We start from the raw sequence: 24,735 nt of genomic DNA on the forward strand, positions 1-24,735 counted from the left end.
ACATTCTGGTCACGAAAAAAAAAAATAAAAATTGTTCCAAACGATCTTCGGAAGCAAACCCTAGTAACGATTGCCCCATTTTCTAACGTGATCTTCTGCTCCAAGACCAACCCCATGGTCTACGAGCACAACAAAATTAAATTTCACGAAATGAAAATTGTACCTCCCCACCGGAGAATACCACAAAACTTGCTATAAATAACACAACCCATGAAACCATTTTTTAGCCCTATGGTGGCAGTGAAATTGCGAAACCCCATAGCCTTAGCCGAAAATGGACAACAACTAAAAAAGCCATAGCAAATGGTAGAAACAAAGTTGAAGGACACCAACATCATCAAAAAAACATGTTTCCCATGCATAGACATTTCCAAGTGACATATTGTGGCTCCGAAATTTTTGGAAGAAACAATGACAAATTTGGTCATCCATATCCCTCTGCTCACAAGAATGACTGGAGCATAACCATAACAATTACGTGAAAGCCATTGACCAAAATTGGTACACAAGAAACTCAAGCAGAGTGTCATCAGCACAAGCTCATGGCTAGGAAGAAGAAATTAGGCGCTCCTAACACGCAACGCGTAAGTTAGCATCCGGCCCATCAAGTAACTACATAACAACATATGAACACACTCAAGATAACGCCGCGACTTCTTCTCTCTCTTCTCTTCTCTCTAGTGTTACTCTGCCACCCCTTCCTTGTTCCTCTCTCTAAAAATTTCCTAAATTAAAACAACACCGTCTTATGTAACAATTTTTATTTGTCCAGTCCCACATAATACAAATTACATTGCAAATTGTCTAACAAAAAAAGTGTTTGCCTTCCTCTTCTGAACTTCTCTTTCTCTCTCTCTCTCCCAGTGAGAGATCCCTCTTTTCTTCTTCTCTGATAATTCGATCTTCTCGATCAGGTTCTCGACATTATCGCACTCAATTTTTTACTTTCTTTGACCTTCCTCGCGTGTCTGTTCAAGGAATTCGGCTTTCCTTCGCACTTCTGTGGTTGCTCTGTTTCTCTGAATTGAATTCGGTATTAGGGTTTATGGGGTGGCTATCGCGCTTGGCCTTGACAGTGAAATTTTCCTTTCTGAGATTCTAGAAGTTGGGATTTTGACAACTTTTGTGGCTTCAATTTAATGCGGGCTTCGTGATTTATTCCCGCAGCGAGAGCCATGATTATCAAGAGGAACTTGAAATCCCAAATGCCGAATCTGAAACGGGTCAAACTAGGTGACTCGGTGGGCGAGGACGACGATTGTTCATACGCTCGAAAGAAGAGAAAGACCAACGGTTACTACCCTTTGAACCTTCTTGGCGACGTGATTCCAGTGAGTTTTCACGGACTGTTAGGCGCCAGCGTGTCGGAGAAAGGGTTCTCTGCAACGTGGTGCACGCCGGTGTCATGCAACGGAGTGGAATCAAATACGGCACACAACGTGGTCGTTGAGGCGAAGAAGAAGAGTGAGGTTCAGCGGCCACCTCTAGTTAGGACTTCAAGGGGGCGAGTTCAAGTTCTGCCTTCGCGGTTCAACGACTCTGTTATTGATAATTGGAGGAAAGAGAGCAAAAGTAGTAGTGGCTTGCGTGATGGTGATTATGATGATGAGTTTGAATGCAAGAAGGAGAAGCTCAGCTTCAGGGCACCCAAGGTTTGTAGTAATCAGAAGAAGGGAAAAAACGAGGAGAAAACGGGTACCAAGGGTCGTAAGTACTCGGCATTGTGCAAGAGTTATGAGAGGAGCAAGTGTTCCAGTTTGCCTGGTGGTGGATCATTGGCCTTGAGGCATGGTGGGCTGGTGGTTGAAGAAGACGAGAAGGGAAGGTTTTTGGAGGTGGAAGGAGTTGGTTTGATGGGCTTGAAGGAGAATAGTGGGGAGAGGAGAAATGGGTTGTTTGGGCCAGAAGATTTTTATGCAGGTGACATAGTGTGGGCCAAAGCTGGGAGAAAGGAACCTTTTTGGCCTGCTATTGTTATTGATCCTATGACTCAGGCTCCCGAGTTGGTTCTCAGGTCTTGTATAGCTGATGCAGCTTGTGTCATGTTTCTTGGGTATGCGGGCAATGAGAATCAAAGGGTATGTACTATGCAATGTGTAACTGTGTATGAATAATCACTTCATATATAGAGAACCTTGTTGAGTATTTATTGTGTTTTTGGTGGTTTTTGCAGGACTATGCATGGGTGAAGCATGGGATGATTTTTCCATTTGTGGATTATGTGGACAGGTGTGGAGTTGCTGTTGGTTGTTTCTGTTTGCTTGTTTACATTAGCCACTTTTGTTTGTGGAAGGGTTTTTGCTTACTAGACGTGATGTTTCTTGGTTTAGGTTTCAGGGGCAGTCTGAGTTGAGTTTCTATAATCCCTCTGACTTCCAAATGGCAATAGAGGAGGCATTTTTGGCGGAGAGGGGTTTCACAGAGAAGTTGATAGCAGATATAAATACAGCAGCTACTAGCAATGGTTATGATGATTCCATTCTGAAAGCCTTTCAGGAGGTCACTCGTTCAAACCATTATGCAGGTTATCGTTTTCTGAACCAGGTAAGTCAACTACAGGGCTTCTGCTTCTTTTGCCAACAATCTGGGAATTGCATGGTTGATTGGCTGTTAAACTTCTGCTGCATTGTATCTAGTACACTTGAGTAAAGCTAATGCCATCTCCATCCCTAGAGGAATTAAGAAAGTTGGTTAATATAGTTAAAAGCTTTAAATTGCTTAACAATTTTTTTTTTCATAATTTCACAAATTATTGGGCTTATCATTTCACTCTTTCTACTTAACTGTCTTCAACTTAATTAATTAATGCACACCAGTCATTTTGTCTTTCCTCACAATAGAGAGGAGGAGTTTATTTCAATTATTACTTGTAGCATCAACTCTCTCCATTTTTCTTATCTGTCTTTTAAGGTTTTTATGTAGAAAGACGTAATGAATTTCATAATCCTAATAAATTAGTATGAAGTTTTTTTATTATACCTTTTTTTCATTTTTTACAACACATTAGGTGGAAAAATCAAACTAATTAAAAAGATAAATGTTAAGTAAGGGCATAATTGACAATGAGTAAGTAATATTATCTTTAAAAACTTAGAAAATAATAGAAAAATAGAAACACAATTTTTTTTTCTAAAATCTGATAGTTAGATCAGAATGAATACTGTTTGCTGCTGAGTACAGACATTGTAAAGTAATTAGTGACACTTTGATGAATAAAAATAAAAATTAAACATGAACTAATTTGAAAAAAAACGTACGAAAATGTACAAGAAAATTTTCAGCAGCCTGTATAAACAGGAATGGAGGTAATAAATGATAATATATTCTCCCCGTGTCCCATATAGTGTCTAAAAAGAAGAAAAAATAAGTCTTAATCTAAGTACATTATCATGTTAGTTTTTCAAAGTAATACGGACTATCAATTTACTTTGTAATATTTTTTAGAACATTGTGGTGCTTCCACATTGATTGCCTTAAAAAGGGTTAATAAATTAGGTTAATTTTGTAAAATTTTCTACACTCTTTCATTTACAGTAATATTTATTTGTATTATTAGTCTTTGTAAAAAAAACTTAGGATGACGCAGTGGCACTCATTATTGGATTCAGATTACTTAGTTTTCCACTGGAAATTGGCTCTGGCACTGTTAGTTTTGTCTCATTGGTAGGCCCAAAACTGACTTGGCATGCTTTTTCTGTAAGCTTTGATTGTGTAATCACTACTCTGTATACGGGACCAATTATGCCGAAGTTCAATGGTTCATTGATTTGAATTCCATTGCAGGATTTATTTGATAAGAAAGAGACGCGGCCCTGTGAAGCTTGTGGGTTGAACCTTCCTTACAAGATGTTAAAGAAGACAAGGGATTCAAGGTCTGGGGGCCCATTCCTATGCAGAACATGTGCCAGGGTTTGTATATCTTCTATTTTCTTCTTTAAGATTGTATTTAGTTCTGGAACTAAAACATCATAATTCAAGTTATGGACTTGTTTAGAATTTTTTTCAGTCTTTAAAATCACTTTGTTTTTCAGTTAACAAAATCAAAGCATTATTGTGGCATATGCAAGAAAGTTTGGAATCATTCAGATAGTGGAAGTTGGGTAAGTAGCTAAATCCTGTTAACTAATTAAGGTTACTCTTTTCTGCTCAAAAGACTATATTGCTTAATATTAACTTTTTCCTTTTACCTTTGCGGATGTCCCCTCCAAATTAGGTGCGCTGTGATGGATGCAAAGTGTGGGTGCATGCAGAATGTGACAAAATTTCTAGCAACCTTTTCAAGGTTTACCCATTACTTGATATCTTGATAGTGCCACTTGTCAGCATCTGAAGCTCATAAAGTGCAATTTTGGTTTATTCTGATTGGTGTAATTTTTTTTTGGTAGAATCTTGAAGGCACTGATTATTATTGCCCTACTTGCAAAGCCAAGTTTGATTTTGAGTTATCTGATTCAGAAAAACCACATGCAAAAGTCAAGTAAGACTATTATTGTCTTTTTATTTATCTCGTCCAGTGCAGGCTTTGTGACACAATCTTAATTACTTCATTTAAAGTTCTCATGAACCCTAACCTTTGTGATTCAAGTTCTTATACCAATTTAGAATGTCTGTATTTGGTAAGAGGAGTGCTAAAAGAGCATTTTTTTCTATTCGGTAAAATTTATGTGAGACCCATTAAATCATGTGGGTCTCATTGCCTATTTAGTGAGACTCATATCAAATTTCCCTATAAGGAGTGTGACAAAGAAATTGTTCTAGCACTTCAGAAAAAATGTTTTAGATTATTTATGTCGTATCATTTCTAACTGTAAAGGATGGTTTGATGCAGGTGGAACAAAAACAATGGGCAGCTAGTGCTTCCAAATAGGGTCACTGTTCTCTGCAATGGTGTGGAAGGTGTATATTTTCCAAGCCTTCATTCGTAAGCTCGATGTCCTTCAGAAGAATTTGGCATTTTTTTTTCTGTCGTCTGGTGTGACTATTATAGTTTTACTGATTTATTGATTTTTAAAATAGCTTTAGTTATTTTTCTCTTGTAACTAGTTATATTTAAAGGATGTTGTAAGTAGTATTAATTAATGCCTTTTTCAAGCAGTTGATACCAATCTGACTTAATCGGATTTTGTGATATTGTTTTAGAGGGAGAATTCAGCATTAGCTTGGTAATGAGATTGTTTTTTGCTAAATTGTAGTTCTTTAAGAGTTGATACTCCTATAAGAAATTATGCCCAAAGAATATTCTCATTTTCCCTCGTAGCCCTTGGAAATTCCAACTTTTCATCCATTTGTACACTGATCAAATTTCCATCAAAATTTGTGCTAGAGAACAATACTAGATATAGTTAGTTTTAGTCACGCTTAAGGTGCTAGCACAGCTTTCGTAAAATATAAATTAACTTTTTATTTAAACATTCCATATTCACATTAAAACGTTCCAAATTCACCACTGTCAATTTTGAACATCTTTTTGTTATTACTTCTAGATTGGAAAGTGATTAATTTCTTCTCTTCATCTTTTTTTGGTTATGATGTATATTTGTCACTTTCAGAGTTGTGTGCAAGTGTGGGTTTTGTGGGGCAGAAAAGCAAGCACTCAGTGAATGGGAACGACATACAGGTTCCAAGTCAAGAAATTGGAGAACAAGCATTAGGGTGAAAGACTCCATGCTACCTTTGGAACAATGGGTTTGTATATGACTTATTTAATTTTAATAATATTTCCTTGTCTCTTTGTGCTGAAAATTTACTAATTAGTGGTCATTTTAGTCCATTAAGATTGTTCAAGTGTTCAACCACCCTCTTTTATGTATTTAATATACTTTGAGCTTATTATATGTAAATAGACCACGGTATTCTTGTCCCAATTATTATCATAATTATTAATTATTAATTGGAGCTTTTCCATCTTATGAATCAGTTCTTAGGTTTATTTGAAATTTTCTTTACTATTAAAATGCTAATTAGTGCCCTATAGAAATTGAGAATCTGGGAACACATAATATTGGTTTGCGTTTTTCTTAAGACGTAATGCCCGCAACTAATACAATGCTGTTTGACTTGTCAGATGCTGCAGTTGGCAGAATTTCATGCTATTGCTCAAGTTCCTGCCAAACCCAAGAAACCTTCTTTAAAAGAAAGAAAGCAGAAGCTGCTTACCTTCTTGCAAGGTGACCTTTTACTCGTTCTGTTTGCATACTACTTTTCATTTTGAGGAGTTTTTCATACGAAATTCTCATAGTGATAATTATACCGCAAACTATTTCTCTGACAGAGAAGTATGAACCTGTTTATGCTAAGTGGACTACAGAACGCTGTGCTGTTTGTAGATGGGTTGAAGACTGGGACTATAACAAAATTATCATTTGCATCAGGTAGTGTAGCAGTTTCAGTTCATTTTTTTTTTCATTTGGCCAATATTCAATCCATAAAGTGATAGGGATTCAAGATGCTGCAAGTTTCTACAGATATTGCAGCCAATGATGATTTAACTCAGATTTAATTTTCTCTGTATTTTGAAATATCATAAAGCAAAAGGATCAATACTTCTCACTTTATGATTTCAGTTATATGTACAGCAGCTTACCACTCTGACTAAATCATTGTTACAGCCTTTGCATTGATGCATGTTGGTCTGGCCTTTTTCCAGAGAAACTGTTTTGTCAATAAAACCAAACATCTTTTTCTTATGACAGCTTGAATTATGAAGCAAGAACTTTGTGGTTACTCATGTCCACTATGTATGATGAATTCCATTGCAATTAATGCACAAATAAATTATATATTTTGTAGATGTCAAATAGCTGTTCATCAAGAATGCTATGGAGCAAGAAATGTTCGAGATTTTACTTCTTGGGTTTGTAAGGCTTGCGAAACGCCTCACATCAAGCGGGAGTGTTGTCTTTGTCCCGTAAAAGGTATGTCTTTGACAATGTTTCAAATGTCCTCCATGATATTTAGAACAGTCCTGTCTAAATTTGTTTAACATTGTGTGTTCATATAAATCAACTTGGTCTTGTCTAAGAATATTTTTTACACTTTACTATGAGTTTACATTATCATATCATCCAATGATGTAAGCTCTATATTTGGAATTATGCAACTTTTAACTTATATACACCCTTCATCAATTTTACTTATCATGGCTGAGAATCGCCCTCCCTTTGACTATTTAATCACGTTTTGGCACTACATAAATATTTTTACTATTGCATAAATGTTCATGCAACCGGAAGCTCTGTTGATATGTTTCTATTTTTGTTTTGATGACTAGAATCTTGTGCTCATAAACTATTTTTGGACTCCCAGGTGGTGCTCTGAAGCCAACTGATGTTGACACGCTATGGGTTCATGTAACTTGTGCTTGGTTTCGACCTGAAGTCTCTTTTGCTAGTGATGAGAAGATGGAGCCTGCTTTGGGTATTCTAAGTATTCCATCAAATTCTTTTGTGAAGGTGGGGTATCTGATACGAAAACTTTCCCCTGATAATGCTAGTCATCAGTTGAAATGGATTTATTCTTTGCATATCCCACAAAGTGAATTTCTTCTCACCACTTTGAAAACTGGAAGAGTGTCTATTTGATTTGATACTCTTATAATTTCGTGTGGTATAAAGAAAATAGTCTAGTCTCCGAGTTACTTTATATTTTATCATTTAGTTATTCTTGGTGGGAATGAACCTTGGCACAACTTTAAGGTTGCTTGCGAGTGACCTAGAGATCATAGGTTTGAATCCTAGAAACAGTCCATATTCGCTTGCAAAAGTAAGCCTATGTTCATCTAGCATCCCCAAACTCTGTTGGGTTGGAGCCTCTTGCATTGGGTTTTCTTTTGATGTCTCGGGGTTCTCTCATACAAATGTATTCTAAAGTCTGCTTACTTGAATTTTCAGATTTGTGTTATTTGCAAGCAAATTCATGGTTCGTGTACACAATGTTGCAAGTGTTCTACTTATTTCCATGCCATGTGTGCATCGAGGGCCGGTTATCGAATGGAGGTGAGAGTTCACTATGATTGGCTTGCTTGATACCTTGTGATTTGAATCTTAATTTTAAATTTGTCATTTTAATTTTAAGCAAGTTTAATGCCAAATTTTAATTTGCATCCCTGTTTTAATTAAACCTATATGACTTCAGCTTTGATCGTATGAGTTGATAACTGATTACCATTACCCTCCAGTCTCCTTAAAAAAAGAAGTCTCCTTCTTAGAACATACATTTTCAGATTGGGTTTTACTAAGAATAAAAGACACCAATTTCATAGTACAAGACTAACAATGATATATTATCGATATTGGCATCATTTAATCCATGTAGCTGAACCATACTATTGAGGTAAGACTTGATTGTTGTTCTATCCTGTTATCAGAAGGAGAGGACACGGAAACTGTACATTAATAATGAATGAAAACAGTTGGGGTGGTTACAACAGTTGGATGCTCATTAATTGTAAAAGAATTGAGTCAGAACTAAGTTGGAGAAAAAAGTTATCCTTGTTCATTTTAGTGTTCTGATAACAGAATCATTGACTATCTTTTCTTCTGTTTTTTATTTTCTGTTCTGCGTTCTATTAAGATTTTTGGGTTATAGAGCCCTAACACATTATGAGTGTTTTATCTGGGACAATTTTACTAAACTTCTCTCCATTATTTGCAGTTGCATTGTTTAGAGAAAAATGGCAGGCAGACAACAAAAATGGTCTCTTATTGTGCTTACCACAGGTATGTGACCCTCAATTATAACTATGAGAGATTAATCATCCTCCTTGCCACCATGTTCTTTGTAGCTTTTGCTTTTTTCCCCAACAATTGTCTTTTTTTAATTGCAGAAGTATAGGGTTATCTGATATCTTCTTATCTTACTTTCAGCCTTTCATCTTAATCACGTCCTGTTTTTTGCAGGGCTCCCAATCCAGATACTGTTTTGATTATGCAAACCCCGCTTGGGGTGATTTCAACCAAAAGCCTTCTCCAAACTAAGAAAAAAACTGGTTCAAGGTTAATCTCGTCTAACAGAAGAAAGCAAGATGTCACCCCTATGGATAACACCGAGCATGAGCCATTTTCTGCTGCTAGGTGCCGTATCTTTCAAAGAACAAATCATACCAAAAAGGTAGATTGGAGAAAATTGTTGTTCATGTTGGTGAATGTTTGTAAGATAGTACTTAAACATCATTACAGTGTCTTGATATTGATTATATGTTAATTGTCCTGTTTCTGTTTCCAGTGAAGGTGTTTTTGTGTTTAAACATTAAAGATATGTTTGCTTTTAATATACCAGTATCGTATGTATTTTTGCCGACAATTAATACTGCTTCGCCAAAATATACCGGCAGTTGTCGCTTGCATGGATGCAAATGTATGTGGAGCGTATTTTGAAATATCATAGCCACTGCTTTTCTTGCGTTGATTTCTTTCTTTTCATGTTCATCTTTTAGACTCAGTTATCCGATGTTGACTCTAAAATTATCTTTGCAAGTTTGTATATATAAAGTAGAATTTTCCGCATCTGATTTTTATCTCTTTTTGTTAGAGAGCTGCGGATGAGGCTGTTTCTCATCAAGTGAGGGGTCACTATCACCATCCTTTAGATGCAATACAGAGTTTAAATGCACCCAGAGTAATCCATTTTATCTTTTGAAAATTATATTGGAATTCTTTATGACAATAGACTTTCTAATTCCTTCTTTTAACTCTAATTTAAGATTTGAACTGTCTCTTCCTCTTTTGTTTCCCTCACGTCTTTTTCCTCATCTCTTTCATCAAACAGGTGGTGCTTGAGCCCCAGGCCTTTTCTTCATTCAGAGAACGCCTTTACTACTTGCAGGTAACTCTTCTCTTCCTAAGGTATATTTGCTTCAGTGGTCAGTTTTCTGACTGTTTTATGAGTACCCTTGTATGATTGCAGAGAACCGAAAATGAACGGGTTTGCTTTGGTAGATCGGGCATACATGGATGGGGCCTCTTCGCACGTAGAAATATTCAAGAAGGAGAAATGGTATGAATTTCATGCTCAAGTATGACACCATTATAAAGAACCCTAACCTGCTTGTTTGTGTTTATCAATCATATATATTTTTACTAGTATTATGAAGATCCATAAGGTGTTGGACTACTTTAGCAATTGGATATATTCAATTCTATTCTTTGGTTCAAACCAAGAAGCGCATAAATGGGTAGCCTTTCATAAAACCATCATTACAACTTAATAGAATTATAGAATAAAACCACTGATTGTGGGAGTACACTCAAGTTTATGCAACAGAAATAGCCACTTGCTAATATGATAGGGGCTGGAAAGTATATGAGAGGAAAGAACCGAACGGCTAAGGGTGATGGTGAAGGAGCCGAACGGTTAGTATATGAGAGAGGAAAGAATCGAGCGGTTAATGGTGATGGGGAAGGAGCCGAACGGCTAGTATATGAGGGAGGACAGAACCGAACGGTTAAGGGTGATGGAGAAGGAGCCGAACGGCTACAGGCAGTAGGGATCAAGCGGCCACATGCAGTGGGAGCATGAGGCGAATGTCGAACAGTTGTGGGAGGAACCTATTATAAATAGAATAACGGTCAGTCTTTTAGGTTAGGTCATATTTTACTCGTACAGTCAGGGCATTGGCCTGAGGAGAGGTATTAGGCTCCCGTAGTTACCCATACTTACATCCATACTTGTACATTGACTTTCGATACTGTTAATGTGCAAATAAATCAATATGTTTCATTCATTCTTCTGCTTTGTGTTCATGTTGTGATTTGAGAGAGAGGGGAATTAGGTTTTTGATTACAGAAACCTAACATAATGTGGCAAATGTCACTCGGTTTTACCATAACATATGTTTTACTCTATTGCAACCTAGTCCTGTCCTGCAAAGAATACCCATTTCCAGAGCTGTTTTCTTTGGAACTGTCAACTAGTATTGACATATAGTGAAGAATATAGTATAGCGATTCATTTCAACTTAATATCTTAGGCCTGTTTGATTTTAGGAAACATTCTATTTCATAAGTAAATATAAAAGTTCCTCTTTGTTTTTTCTATTTTCATAATTTTGTACACAATATAGTGATGCTGTTGACTTTTTTGTAATTATTTTTAAAACGAGAAATGGAAACAAAATGTTTGCTAAAACTAAACGAACCTTTGACAATCTTTGATTTTCTTAAGTAATTTCATACTGTAGAACTTTATAAAGCATATAATATGCCATGGTATCTGTCGGCTTGCTTTTGAATGCAAACACACAGGCTCATGAAGCATTTTCTAAACCATGCAAAGCGGACAAAGTTTAATTACCATGTCCTTTACCTTTTTCTTCTCTTGTGGTTGGTTTGGTCCTGAGATTTTCTGGGTCGGTTCCTGCTCCAGATGTTTGCAGAATATATCATCCCTTGCTTTTGTTATGATTCTAACATTAGCAGATACATAAAATGGTTGCCCTTAGATCCTTTATGTTTTCTGAGCTTTCCATGTACAACCTTTATCTGTTGCAATAGTGAGCATGATTTTAATCTTAAGCAGGTACTTGAGTATCGTGGCGAACAAGTGAGGCGCAGCATTGCAGATTTGAGGGAGGCACGCTATAGATTAGAAGGCAAAGATTGTTATGTGAGTTAATTCTCCTATTAATACAATCACACTGCTCATCATATTATTGACATGGTTGTGTTGTTACACTAAAATACCCTACTCTTGTATTGGCAGCTGTTTAAGATAAGTGAAGAAGTGGTAGTAGATGCCACTGACAAAGGGAATATAGCACGGCTGATTAATCATTCTGTGAGTCAACCTATCTTGAATTGACATTTTATGCACATCATTTTTCTCTGATTCTCAATACTGGATACTCATCTGATCTGTTCTCTTGTTCATGTTCCTACAGTGTATGCCAAATTGCTATGCAAGAATCATGAGTGTCGGTGACGATGAGAGCCGGATTGTTCTCATTGCCAAGACTATCGTGTCGGCCGGCGATGAGTTAACGTATGTCTCTCCCTTTTCTGTGTGTGTATGTATGCATGTACCTTGTTATAAGGTGCATTTGTATGTTCTTTGTAGTTGATGCTGATTGTTTTGGTTTGAGCAGGTATGACTACCTGTTTGATCCTGATGAGCCAGATGAATTCAAAGTCCCCTGCCTATGTAAAGCTCCAAACTGCCGGAAATTCATGAATTAAGAAGGATTATACAAATGAAATGAATATCAGATGACAAGTATTGTTTCTTCTCCGCAAGGAGCACTAACCCCATCCCCCCCTATTGTGCAGGGAATCTCACAGTTACACCAAAGCTGTAATTTTTATCAAACCAAAAAGAAGAGAAAAAAAAACATAGGGAGAAAAAAAGGCATAGTTCAGTGTTTTCCTTTTACTCTTGGTTTTCTTTGGACATTCATGGAACTCTAATAAAAGCTAGATTTCATAGCTTTTGGCTCTTGGCATCTCTGTAAATGTATAACCCTTTATTACTTATTTTTTTCTCAATTCAAAGTTAACCATTTTTTTTCCTTCGTGTACATTTTTATGTTCTTCCAATATAATTGTATCGAAAAATGCTAATAAAAAAGTGTTGTGCATGAAAATGATGGACAATTGATTTAAAAGAAAAATGTTTTTTCCTTCTATGATGTTCCCCTTATAAAATTAGTATTTTATATGAAATGAGAGTGTGTAATTTAAATGTATAAAATGTATCCCTTACTCTTTATTTAGGAATTGAGAAATGTGAGTAAAAGGACTTGAATTCAATTTAAAAAGTTTAAATTGTTAGATAGGTTAGTGCAAATGCCTTGAATAAATTTCGTCCATGTCCATGAAAGTTTTTCTCTGAAGTGATTTTGAAGTAAAAAAAATGAAATTAAAATACATTAAGACTTCTTCTCAAATTTTAGAAAGTCTTTCAACTATATCTTACACTTGATTAGAATATATTAATTGAGAAGATACTAATTATGGAATTATTTATATAATTTTATTAATTTAAGAGTTATTTAAGAGAGATACTTAAAGGGTGAAATTACTGTTTATTCTAACCATTTTTTCCATATTTACTTATATTGATTTTTATTTAAATAGCTCCTCTAAACATTACTATAGCATAAAATAACTTAAAGAAAAAGTTGTCCGAGAGTTCGTACGCTCACCTAGTATTAAAAATATAATACATATTATTATATTATTAAAAAGGAATATCAAATTAATGAACTTTTAAGAAGAGTGTCAAACAAACATAAGCAAATACTTAGTAAATAAATATATAAGAGAGTGCGATTACAAATTATAATCTAAGTTAAGGAGTTTTTCTTTTCACTATTATCATGGTGTTTTAGAACCCTAACTATTGTAAAGCCGTGAATGAAAGAGGGTACAACATGAAGCATCAATTAACAAGTTTGAGACGATCCAACCATAATAATAATCGTAAAGTAAATTGATACAGCAATCAATAGTTAAAGCTAGGAGGTACTATGGGTTTGATTATGAGATAAATTGAAAAGAAAAAAAGACGAAGATGAAGTTGGAAGAATTTACCTTGTTAATAATGCTTATGCAATAGCTGAGCTGCCATAATCGTGAAGCTTTGGTTCTTCCTGGTCATCGTTGGAGGACCACACTCCCTTTCTCTGAATCACAAAGTCATACTAAGATGGATCTGTCTCATTCAACTAACACAATTCACTTCACACTTGTTTTTTTTCTAACCATTTTTTCTACTTTCTTTTCTTCCCACTTTTCTGTTACTTATGCTTTTTATTTTTCTTTTTTCCTTTTAGTTCTCTAATATTAATTCCGTGAGCAACGCTGGAGGGCCAACTTGGAGTTTCTGTCTCTAACACTATAAACTAAACAATTTTTTTATTGACATTTAATGATAACTTCAATATGGTTTTTTTCAATTTTTTTTAATGGCACTCAGTTCATACCTTTGTTTTCACTTGATTTTTATTTGAAGACTTTTCAAAATCATTATTGATTTTTATTTTCATAATTATAAAATCTTTAGAAAAATGGACACCGTTGTTGATTTTAGAAGTATTTTTCATGATCGATATCATCGTAAATAAGTACTAGTTTTGCTCTAAATTATGCGGAATAATTGTATTAAAATTTTCACAGGTAAGTCAAGGAAATATCAGGAATGGAAATTGGAATTAGATGTTTTATTTTGTTTTATAAGTGTTTGTGAAAAAAATTGGAAATTATCTACGCAAGTCCGTAACAATAAGGAGTGGCGTATTCTTTAGTGCTCTATCAATAGTTTCATATATTTCTGTTTCATCTCCATGCCCCTAATGTGCCACTAAATTTCTTTTATATATTTGTAATCATTAGTTTAGATAACATGCTCAGGATTTAACAACTGCATCGGGGTCTTAATAAATGCTATATTTAGTACATCAAGAACTCATACACGTGGTAAATATATCATTTTAAACTGATTGTTACTCTGGTTTGACTGTCTCTAAATGTAATTCTTATCCTCAATGATCAATATTATATAGGAAAAATATATTTTGAACAATTTTTGTTGACAACATTTTAATAGAGCACACTTGTTATTTTCTTAGTAGTTTATTATTTATTTATTACCATATTAATATACTCTAAATCCAATGCAAAAAATAATACATTTACTATATCAAAATGTCAAAAAAAATTGTGTTACCATATCATTGTCCTATTCTTTTCTATATATCAGGTTGAAAAGGATCATAAAAAATCTTTACATTCTCCGCCCACCCCTCCAAGGTGCTTTTAACTAACGGTATTTGCCAAGAACAACTACTACTTGAAAAGATACAAATTTTACATTTAATTATCGAACATGAGGAGGGATGACTACTTCTTGGGGTGGGAGGAAAATGTTCATTTGAGATCAGAATGGACCAAACTATACAATCGACAAGGAAAAATATACACTTAAACAATAATTTTGAATCTGCTACAGCAACAACTAACTACAACTGTTTCTGTCCATAAAAGACCTTGTAAATAGGAGCGCGGATCCATTAACCCCTCGTAGGACAAGCATCCTTGAATCCACATAGGTTCCACACACAAGCTTAGACAAATCAAACACTTCCGGGGGAATTTGTGTTCTTAGTTCTTGAAGAACACTTTTTGCAGTATCAGCGTTTTGATTTAATGGATCGTCAATATTCATTGTTACATCAATATCACCTGATGCAAGTTTGGCTGCCGGAAGACTTGACGGAAACTCCTTGAAAGGGATTATTTTACTCCATTTCTTGCCCTTAAATTTCTGGGCTAAAGCATCCACGTTGCTGGAAGGGCCAAAGAAGAATTTCTCAGTGGTCTCGTCTTGATTCAGATATAGCCGTCTCCCAGCTCTTAGTGTAAATGAAGAATTCACCCTCAATCTTCCACTCTTACCAGCTTTGTCAAGAGGCCAGTCTTGACCAATCATAACAGAGAATCCAATGTCAGAGTCAAATGAAAGATTAGCTTTCAACTTTGATTCTCTTGTCACTGTTAAATGCACGTCGCCAACAAGTACACGGAGAGGTGGTTCGCGAAGGGTCAGGCCAACATGCTTCCCAGTGCAGTATAATAGACGCCATTTGCCTGGAAGCAGGTCCAGCCAGTTCTGCATACATCAATAGGGACACAAGTTAGCATAAGCAATAAACTTTCTTCTTCTTTCGAAAATAAATCACATCCAGTTTTAAGATCATGTTTATATTCACCCCCCACACAACCAATATAAATACTATGTGATACCAAATAGTGAGAGTTAATTATGCTTATATGTTTCTTTTTTATAATGGACGTGTCTATGGCAAGAAGTTGGAACAGACATTCATGGCTTAAGACACCACATTTCTACTGTAGCACTTCACCGCGGTTTTCCATCAATAAGCCACAAGAAAACTATGACTTTGAAGCTTATATCAAATCCAATCCAAAACCTTACCATAAGGCTTAAGTACATTAGTATTTCCCACTTACATGTTTCTTAACTTTCATTCCTATCTAATGTGAGATTTCCTTGTAACTTCAATTAATGGTGCAAAAGTGCAGGTGAAATGGCTGAGATTTTTTGGCATTAATACTTTCACTATTAGTGATGAAAAAAGTGGAACTATTTTAAAGAAAAATATAGTACAAACAACAATATCAGGAAAATATACATACTTTAATCACTAATTACCTTTGGTTTTGGATGGGGATTCAACATCTCCATTAAGTCAATGAAATGGGCAAGCCTGCTGCGCTAAAACACAGAAAACGCCCATCAGTCAAACTTGTAGTACATATCTTACTCATATAAGTAATGTAATTTGATTTATATTACGTTTTATCATCAAGAGATAAAGCACAGTATATAAATCATGAAAAGCAACATTAGTAAGAACAAACTTGAGGACATCAGACACCAACAAATATAAAAACTCTTATAGAAGTATCTAGAACTCAAAAGACAACATGGGATATATTGCATGTAAGGGGCACCGTTAGATGAATACCTGAGGCTTGCGATAAATGTACTCCTCTGTAATACGCACTGCAGTAGAACCTAGACCCCATCTGATAATTTCCATTGATGAGACAACTCGCCATCTTGGCCCACATAGAAATGGGTGTCTAAGGGCATCCAAACAACTGTATAAATGTTTACATGGTTAAAACTAGTATAACTCCTAAACTCGGGTAAATCAAAGTGGTATTTGAAATCAAATTTTATTATATTAAGTTTGCACAGTAGCCTGAGAAACTAGCTACTTGTTGCCAAAAGATTAAGCCTCCTAAAATACTAATGAAACTTGAAACTTTTCTCTACGACTATTTTTATTTCTGAAATTCCTTCATGTCACTAAAGTTTTTTCTTTCTAAAATCTTGACATATGTTCAAGACATAATATCAGCCAAATATAGGAGCATTGGTGAAGAAATTATGCACACTTTCAACTGGCTATTTTGCTTCACAGCATACCTTATCCTCTGAGAAGGTTTAGTTGCAAGCAATAAAGATAAAAGGTGCCAGCCAGCTCCCCAGTTCCTATCAAGTATCTGCAAGAAATTAGAAAGGCGTCAAAAGATTTGAAAAAAAGAATGTAGCACAAAATATCAAGAAACTTTCAATAAGAATACACTTACTTGTAATCCAGTATTTCCATATGGGGAACTTCTGCCAAGGATTTCCAACATAAGCTCTCGTAGACATGAAGGATCATACCCCTGAAGGTGGGACATGAGTTATCATTAGAAAGTTCACATCATAGGACCCCTTCATCAAGATAAGAATAAGCAAAAATAAAACATTTGATGCATCAGGTATCATAAACAAAGTGACAAAAAGACGAACAGAACTGAAAAATTAGTTAACATGAATAAAGAATATGGTAAAATATTTCTATATTGATTTAGAGTAAACAGATGACTGTAAGTCCAACAACATCTTACTATGAAGACTAGATATATAAAACACACTGCTTAATTGAAGACGAGTATAACCCTACAATAGCCCTATGACTAATCTTTCCTGAGTGATCTGCACAGAATCAGGTTATTTAACCATTAATTTTTTTTTAAAAAAATGACTACTAATGCCAGCAACTGCTAAATCTTTAAATTTTCATCCCCCTATCAGTAAATGTGTGTAAAAAGTTTCCAGAAAAGGGGAAAAGAGAACAAATTATCTAGGTCTTAGTTCATATGAGGGGGACGTATTACAGACATGAAGCATTGTTGGGCACTTGTAGTCTAAAGCATTTAGACCAACTAGTTTTTTTTTTCCTTCAAAAAAAGCTCAGGTTATTTTTAAACATTCAAGAGATCAAAATTGAATAAAAAAAAGCTTATCATACCTTTATGAGGAACGATTTGAACTTTGCAAAAACCGAAGGATCCATAAGTTCCCGCATTACCATTTTAGCCATTATGAAGCCCACACATCTTTACAACAGAGATAACCAGGTATCAACAACATTATTTAGTTCCAGACATAATTTTCTGAAAAATTAAAGGGCAAACCTCATGTCAAATGCAATCATCATTTCTCGCCTGTCCAAGTTGTCCAAAGAGCTATCTTTCGAACCATCCTTGTAAAAGTCAGCAGCATTACCCAATATGCCTACCTGTTAAGTAACACACGAGGTTAAGCCAGCCATGGGGAAAGATTGAAGAGATTCTACATCAAGAAACACCATTATCGATTTGCAGTAACTTGGATTGCATACATAAGAACTATTAGCCCTCTGGAAATCACCAGTAAGCCCATTCTTCTGTACACTTTTTTTTACAGTGATCAAAATTAAAATAACAGTTGATCCAGCAGTTTTCATAAAAAAAACTCAGACACCAAAATGTTATGGGAGTAAGGGTGAAATGTACAAAAAATGTGCACACTAAAACCAGTTAAGAAAAACTGCATTTCCTTTATATATTAACATTATTAGTATAGACATTCCATTTAGAATCACAATAATTTTTAAACCAGGAACAAAATAAAAATTATAGGTTGTCTTTGCTATGAGTTTACAGCACAATAAATGCATAAAACCACCTCTAGGATCAGTCAAATAGCAAATATAATCCACAGCTAAGACAGAAAATGAATGAAGAAAGAATGTCATAGTTCTAATTTTATAAGAGAATGACAATGCTCACTTTGATATGTCTGTCTACTGGACTTATATGAACATTTTCCAGTGTCAGCTCTGTATGGGCAAGACCGTGGCTGTGCAGGTAATTTACCTAATTTAAATAAACAATAAAAGAGAATATCATTTCTCCTATTTCTACGTAGAATATATAAAGTACTTAAAAAGTAAAACTGTCTTCAATCAAAGAAAATACTCAAGGAACTTTAAAAAACAAAAGGAGGGAGGGGGAAATACCCCAATAAGAAGATCCCTCATCAATATTCTAATAAGTCGCAGCTGCCTAGAAACTGCAGGACCTCCAGTTCTATCTTCTCCGACCTTTCTAACAGACTCTTCATCCAGTGCAAGAGTGGCCTCCAAAGTTGGAAGCCAATCTGACCGTTCAAGCCAGTGTCTCAAAGAGAAACTGCCATGATACTGCTAAGGAAAAATTATTAAAAGGACATTAGGTTTTAACTTTTTTTACACAGTGGTAGGATGAGAAAAATAGAGAAATCACTAACAATAAGAAAGAATCATTAATATTAAAGAATTAGAAAAATAAAGCTTACAAAGATTAATACCTACCCCATGTACCAAGATAAATGAATCACTATCATCACTTGCAGGCAAAGAGATATAACCATGAACTTGCATTGAGTAAGAATGATACAGAAGTTTACGCCGAACCAGCTTCTTCAAAACCTAAAAGGCAATAGCAAATAAATTGCGATGGGATATAATTACAAACAGTTTAATTTGTAATATTAAAAGATGAACATACACACCTCTATTGCTCGTTTCCCCCGACGCTTAGCTTGGGCACTAGAAAGCTTTCGAAGTACAACTCTTTTGCCATACAAAGAACTGCGGACGAAAATGAATACATACAGATGTTATGATTGAAACAAACCGTACAACCTGAAGCAAATAAAGAATTAACTTACCTACAGCTATCCTTCACCATGCCTTCAAAAACCATCTCATCCGACTACAGGAAAACTTAATTCAATCAGACCAGCATTAAAAAATCAATCCATCCATGACAATCATAACTTATTTTAAATCTCATACCCGCCCACCAAGACCAATGCTAACTGAATCTAAAATCCTAAAGTCTGACATTTTGAACCGTATAACATGATCTAGTTCCTCCTCCAAGCAAACTGAAAATGTACTTGGAGCATCTTCCTGTGACTCCATAGAAGATGCAGATGCAGCACCCCTTAATGAAGAGCAACATTCTCCCCTGCTCTTTTTCCTGACTAAATTAGAGAACTGTCCAGTAAAACGCAGCGGAACTGGTAAAATAAGTTTTGCAGACAAATTTTGAGGTGAATACGCTAAGCTGCTACTCCCAGAAACCGGGGTTGGTCCACAAAACGCCATTGATCATACCTCTGACTGCCAAAAACGAAAGCATAATGTATCAGAAAACCTTCAGAGGACCCGTCAATGGTGCAACAAAACATAACACACACAAAACAAACTCACTACACATCCTATTTAACATACGAAAAAAGTTAACATTATTTGGCTCAATGGTACATAGAGAAAATAACAAAATATGTGATTGTCTTTAACCATCTCCCTTAGTGTTCCTCACATACCTAAATTGTCCAAACCATGCTTCATTTTGCAACTAACAAACTCAAGTCCCCACTTTGATCAACGTGTGAAGCTTCTATTTATCATTTCCCACATTTCTGAAGCAAATTAGTAATCTTAGTTTGTTTCTCTAGTTTTCCCTTACAGTAAAAGAATATAAGAAATCGCACACCATTTTGCTGTGGTGACCGAGTCATAACAAAAAGGATGAGAAATCTACGCATATGGGTGGTGAAATTCAAATACTCCAAATCCAACTAGCAGAACTTCAGGAATTCAAGATGACAAGAAAAGGGAAAATCATTTAGCAAATGAGATAAAAGAAAGCAATTTGATGAGGTGGAAAGAGGGAGAAAAAGAAATAGTAGAAATTGAAAGTTAATTACCAGAATAACCAGAATCGAAAGAGGAAAAAAAGAGCGCAGAGATGCAGAACAAGTGCAGTGCGTCACATTCGTACTCCTACATATTCATATAGGAAATAAGCGTGTGAGAGTTGCGTGCCAAGGAATGCCCGAAACGTTTTCCCACGTGTTTTTCGCAAGCAGGTCAACCTCTGCCTCACCAAATATCTGATCTTTTTTTGTTTTTTTTTTATCCATCACCCTCTTCCTCTGCACTACTTTTCAATTTGTATTCTTACTAACTATCTTAATAAAATCCTAAATTGAATATTTATAATAAACAAATAAATAAAAATACTAAGAACTCAAGATAAACACGTTATTTTAATTTGGATTTTGTTCCAGTTATAATTTTTCTAACTTGTTGAAAATGCTAACCTCATCTATAGTCCCGCTTCAGCAAGCAAAATTGACAGAGATTTGTGAAACGGTTTTCTTTGTATGGTTGCATAGAGCTCCAAATTTTTTAATTTAAAAAATATAATTAAAGATTAAATATAAATATAAATATGAGAATCCTTTTTAAATGGTTATTAGTAGATTACAGTATGTTCATTTTGCTAATGACTTTCATTTAAACAAATTATGTGTATTGTATTTCAGGTTTCGATCATTGGATTACATAATAGACATGTTTATAAATATGCAATTTTGTTTCTCATCAAATTTTAATAATTGATTTAATTTTCATTTTATATATTTTAAAAATAAAATGGATTGGATATATATGAGATGTAAGCACCGTTCCCATGATCTCAACTACACTCTTATCATGACATGTACTATTATGAGTTGTTTCCTATGTTAAAAAATAATTTTTATTTCAAGCTCAATTAGATTTTAAGTTTATAATAAATTTTAATAATTTTTTAACTATAGAGTATTTAAAAATATAACTTTTTAATTGAATCGTTCCTATTTAATATTTCTATTAATTAAGTTATGTATTTAATTGTTGTCATATATTATTTTATAATTTTTGTAATTTTACAATAATTATTTATTTAATATTTTTCATCATAATTACAATTAATTTAATTTTTCATTTTTTCCAATCCATCATTAATAAATTCCTCAATTTTGTAAACAATCTTTTATCGGAAGAATTTTGACCACTTTTATATCTTCCTACATTTCATATACTTCTCCAATAACGCCTTTTCTAACAACATTTCAGCAAATTTCCATTTAAATTTCAGTTCCAATCATCAACATCTCCTACAACATATTTAGTGGATGAATACTTGACTTAATGGGAACATTGGAAAACCTATAATATCTCTCGTTAGACTCCAACTACATTTATGAAACTCTACCTTCAACTACTGTGAATTCTTCATTTGTGGTACACTCCATGATTAGGGATAGTAAAAAATTCGCACCACGAATATTTGCAGATAAAATTCGCGACGAATAGTTATACTTGCAGATATTTACTATTCACAAAAATTTGTGTCGCAAATATCAGTTGATAAAATATGCGCGACAATTAGTTAATATCCACATATATTTATTATCTGCGGGTTGCAGATAACGGATATTTTAATACTCACTTATAAATGGATAGGTTGGGTGCGAGTACCCCTAAAAAATAAAAATTTAATTTATATTTAATAAGTTAAATTTAATTAAATTAACATTAATTTATATTTTATAAAGTTAAATTTAATTAAAATTAAATTTTAATTTATGTTTAATTTAATTTATACTATATTTTATATATTTTTTATAATTTTATTTAAATTTTATTTTAATAATTTATAAAAAGTACATTTTTTAAATATTTGTAGATATTCATAAGTTTTAAAATATCTGCGAACAATTTTTAATCAAATATTAAATGGATTTTTCTGTTATCAAGTCAGATTACGGATAGACATTGTTCGTATTTCACCCGATCCAACCGGTTGTCATTTTACTCATGAATAAAGGATAACACTCACCAAACCTTTTCCTTCTATATAAGGAATCATGTTGAAGTCTCGGGTGTTTTCATTTACGAAACTAACTCCGGGGTTCAACCCCACCTTCGTGTTTTGTAGAGTGTGAAATTTGGTTTAATTCTTTCACTGCATCCCCAGATTGGGAATGCGAAGTGTTTTGGATGTTTTGAATGTTAAAGAAAATTGTATCATTCATGTTCGACTTTTCTCATGATTGACCCAAATAATGATGGAATTTTTGGGTGAAAACAATATGAGCGAGGTTGGAAATTTATTGATGTTGAGTTGTTAAAAAAAGAAAAATTTGTAGTTTTGAAAGTGGTGATAAAATTGTAATAGTTTGATTATAAAATTATAAAGTAACACATGGCGAAAACTAAACAAAGTGATAAGGTAAGATAACAATCAACTCATTGAGTTCACAGAAAAATTAAGGCATAATACCCAATTTTGTCCCTACTTTGGTTCGGAAATCTCAAGTTAGTCCCTTTATAGAAAAGTGAGTTTAATGGATCCTTACTTGTAATTAATTGACTCTAATGAGTCCCTTCCGTTAAATAGAAGGAAACGGAGTTAGTGGACTGATGATGTGGCAGTTGTCTTTGGTGAGGTGTCAATACGCAATTGACATAGTGCTTACGTGGTGTTAGGGTTCCCCATTTTCAAATTGGGTATTATGCCTATTAAAAATTGGGGATAAAGGATTTGGGGATCATTTGTTCGAGACTAGGGCATGTCCGAGAAAGAAGACAGAGGCAGGCAGTGATCGTTGTCGCTTCCGGAGCAGTGGTGGTTCGCGGTTGGCGACTTCTTCTTCGTTGTCAGTGGTTGTCTCTGTTTGGGGTTCGTTCTTTCGGGTTCGCTGTTTGGGGTTCGCAATGTCTTCGAATCACGGTTGTTCGTCTTGCTCATGGGGGAGCTGTCGCGGTGGTTCATCCAGAGGATTGGTTGGAAGCCAAATATGCCACTGTGGGGAGGCTGCTGTGTTGAGAGTGGCAAAAACAATTAAGAACGAGGGGAAACAATTCTGGGGCTGCCCTAACTACAAGCGGACAAGAAATGAAGAACTTCAAGGATGCAATTTCTTTAAATGGCTTAGTGAAGATTGCGTAGATGATACTGTTGGTACTATTGCAAGGCAAAGGAGGAAGATTAATAGTCTGGAGAAATGTGTTAGGGAATGTCAAAAAAGGGAGAAGATGTTAATAACAATGATATGTTTTCTGGGATTGATTAATATCATTGTTGTATGTATTTTGTTTAAAAGTCCATGATGTGTTCTGTTAGATAGTTTATGTAAGAGCACTTTGGACAAATTGTAATATGATGTTATCAAATTAAGGTGAAATTTGAATTCAAGGTTCTGAAATTATGGTTTGAATTGAAGGTTCTGTTAGATAGTTTGAATTTACAATAAAATGAGGAAGTGGCTTCTGTAATCCAAAAAGATAAATGTGTATAAGAAGTTCGTTTTTAGACAAGAAGAAGTACACTTTCAGTGTTTGTAATAGTACTTCTGTAATCCAAAAAAAGAGTTATGTAACAGGTACAACACACTTTCAGTGTTTGTAATATAATTGAAGAAGAAATTGATATGCCAAACTCTGTGAACAAAATATAAATATAAATTGAATCCAAAAAGCTGTGATCGTTGTCGCTTCCATTTGTTCAGGACGGTCGTCCTCGCTCCGCTCGTTCGGTCCTGCTGCTCCCACTCGCTCAGGACGGTCGTCCTCGCCCCTTGTTGCCTCCACTTGCTCAGGACGCTCGTCCATAGGACGCTCGTCCTTTCCCATCGTTGCCCCGCTCGCTGGGGACGCTCGTCCTCGCTCCGCTCGCTGATGACGCTCGTCCTCGCCCCTCGTTGCCCCGCTCGCTCGGCTCCCACTTGCTTAGGACGTTCGTCCTCGCTCCTCCTTATCTCTACTTGGTCAGAACGCTCGTCCGCTACCGTATGGTTCCCTTCTCGCTCAGGACGCTCGTCCTCCACCGTACGGTTCCCTTCCCTATCCCTCCTATATCTTCTTCTCTCATACACTCGCCAGGTCGTAACAGCAAAGGTCCAAACAGCATGCATAATTACATCATAATGAAAACAAAAGCTGTCATAATTACATCATAATGAAACCAAGTAGATGTCTGTCATTACAAAATACATGTCTGTGATTACAAAATACCCATC

The 24,735-nt window shown here is 35.0% G+C and overlaps 2 protein-coding genes across 4 annotated transcripts; one reads left to right on the forward strand and one right to left on the reverse strand.

Moving 5' to 3' along the window:
• Window positions 1–345: 345 nt before the first annotated feature.
• LOC124822257 (histone-lysine N-methyltransferase ATX5) lies at window positions 346–12,499 on the forward strand. 2 transcript variants are annotated; one of them, XM_088106710.1, is made up of 23 exons: window positions 346–2,078; window positions 2,174–2,229; window positions 2,331–2,544; window positions 3,784–3,909; window positions 4,032–4,100; window positions 4,214–4,282; window positions 4,386–4,477; window positions 4,829–4,921; window positions 5,550–5,685; window positions 6,065–6,167; window positions 6,272–6,371; window positions 6,790–6,914; window positions 7,306–7,451; window positions 7,890–7,994; window positions 8,653–8,717; window positions 8,898–9,108; window positions 9,529–9,615; window positions 9,766–9,822; window positions 9,904–9,993; window positions 11,515–11,601; window positions 11,698–11,772; window positions 11,876–11,999; window positions 12,080–12,499. In XM_088106710.1, the coding sequence occupies exons 1-23, from the start codon at window positions 1,176–1,178 to the stop codon at window positions 12,163–12,165; spliced, it is 3,219 nt and encodes a 1,072-aa protein (XP_087962836.1). In that variant the 5' UTR covers window positions 346–1,175; the 3' UTR covers window positions 12,166–12,499. The 2 variants fall into 2 exon arrangements, with proteins under 2 accessions (XP_087962836.1, XP_047150209.2); XM_047294253.2 differs by having other exon boundaries at window positions 364–2,078; window positions 11,876–11,976.
• A 2,282-nt stretch (window positions 12,500–14,781) lies between these two features.
• On the reverse strand, window positions 14,782–20,752 carry ORG1 (OBP3-responsive protein 1). Of its 2 annotated transcripts, XM_088106713.1 has the most exons (15): window positions 20,379–20,469; window positions 20,209–20,304; window positions 19,673–20,002; window positions 19,546–19,589; window positions 19,387–19,465; window positions 19,187–19,303; window positions 18,854–19,036; window positions 18,624–18,710; window positions 17,988–18,091; window positions 17,822–17,909; window positions 17,112–17,192; window positions 16,948–17,024; window positions 16,481–16,616; window positions 16,165–16,227; window positions 14,782–15,600 (listed from the first exon to the last, which is right to left on the reverse strand). In XM_088106713.1, the coding sequence occupies exons 3-15, from the start codon at window positions 19,985–19,987 to the stop codon at window positions 14,947–14,949; spliced, it is 2,028 nt and encodes a 675-aa protein (XP_087962839.1). In that variant the 5' UTR covers window positions 19,988–20,002; window positions 20,209–20,304; window positions 20,379–20,469; the 3' UTR covers window positions 14,782–14,946. The 2 variants fall into 2 exon arrangements, with proteins under 2 accessions (XP_087962839.1, XP_087962837.1); XM_088106711.1 differs by lacking the exons at window positions 20,209–20,304; window positions 20,379–20,469 and adding an exon at window positions 20,593–20,752.
• Between the last annotated feature and the right edge of the window lie 3,983 nt (window positions 20,753–24,735).

Source organism: Vigna umbellata, chromosome 2, assembly GCF_029865625.1.
Source record: "Vigna umbellata cultivar VRB3 chromosome 2, Vumbellata_1.0, whole genome shotgun sequence".
Classification (NCBI taxonomy): Eukaryota; Viridiplantae; Streptophyta; class Magnoliopsida; order Fabales; family Fabaceae; genus Vigna; species Vigna umbellata.

Excerpts from the sequence above, each read along its gene's own strand:
- LOC124822257 (XM_088106710.1), top strand. The coding sequence starts at position 1,176 with ATGATTATCAAGAGGAACTTGAAATCCCAAATGCCGAATCTGAAACGG. Across the intron at positions 11,602-11,697 it reads TAGAAGGCAAAGATTGTTAT|CTGTTTAAGATAAGTGAAGA; the intron begins GTGAGTTAATTC and ends TTGTATTGGCAG. Across the intron at positions 11,773-11,875 it reads CACGGCTGATTAATCATTCT|TGTATGCCAAATTGCTATGC; the intron begins GTGAGTCAACCT and ends ATGTTCCTACAG.
- ORG1 (XM_088106711.1), bottom strand. The coding sequence starts at position 19,987 with ATGGCGTTTTGTGGACCAACCCCGGTTTCTGGGAGTAGCAGCTTAGCG. Across the intron at positions 17,025-17,111 it reads ATGGAAATACTGGATTACAA|ATACTTGATAGGAACTGGGG; the intron begins GTAAGTGTATTC and ends AATTTCTTGCAG. Across the intron at positions 15,601-16,164 it reads ATCCCCATCCAAAACCAAAG|AACTGGCTGGACCTGCTTCC; the intron begins GTAATTAGTGAT and ends TGATGTATGCAG.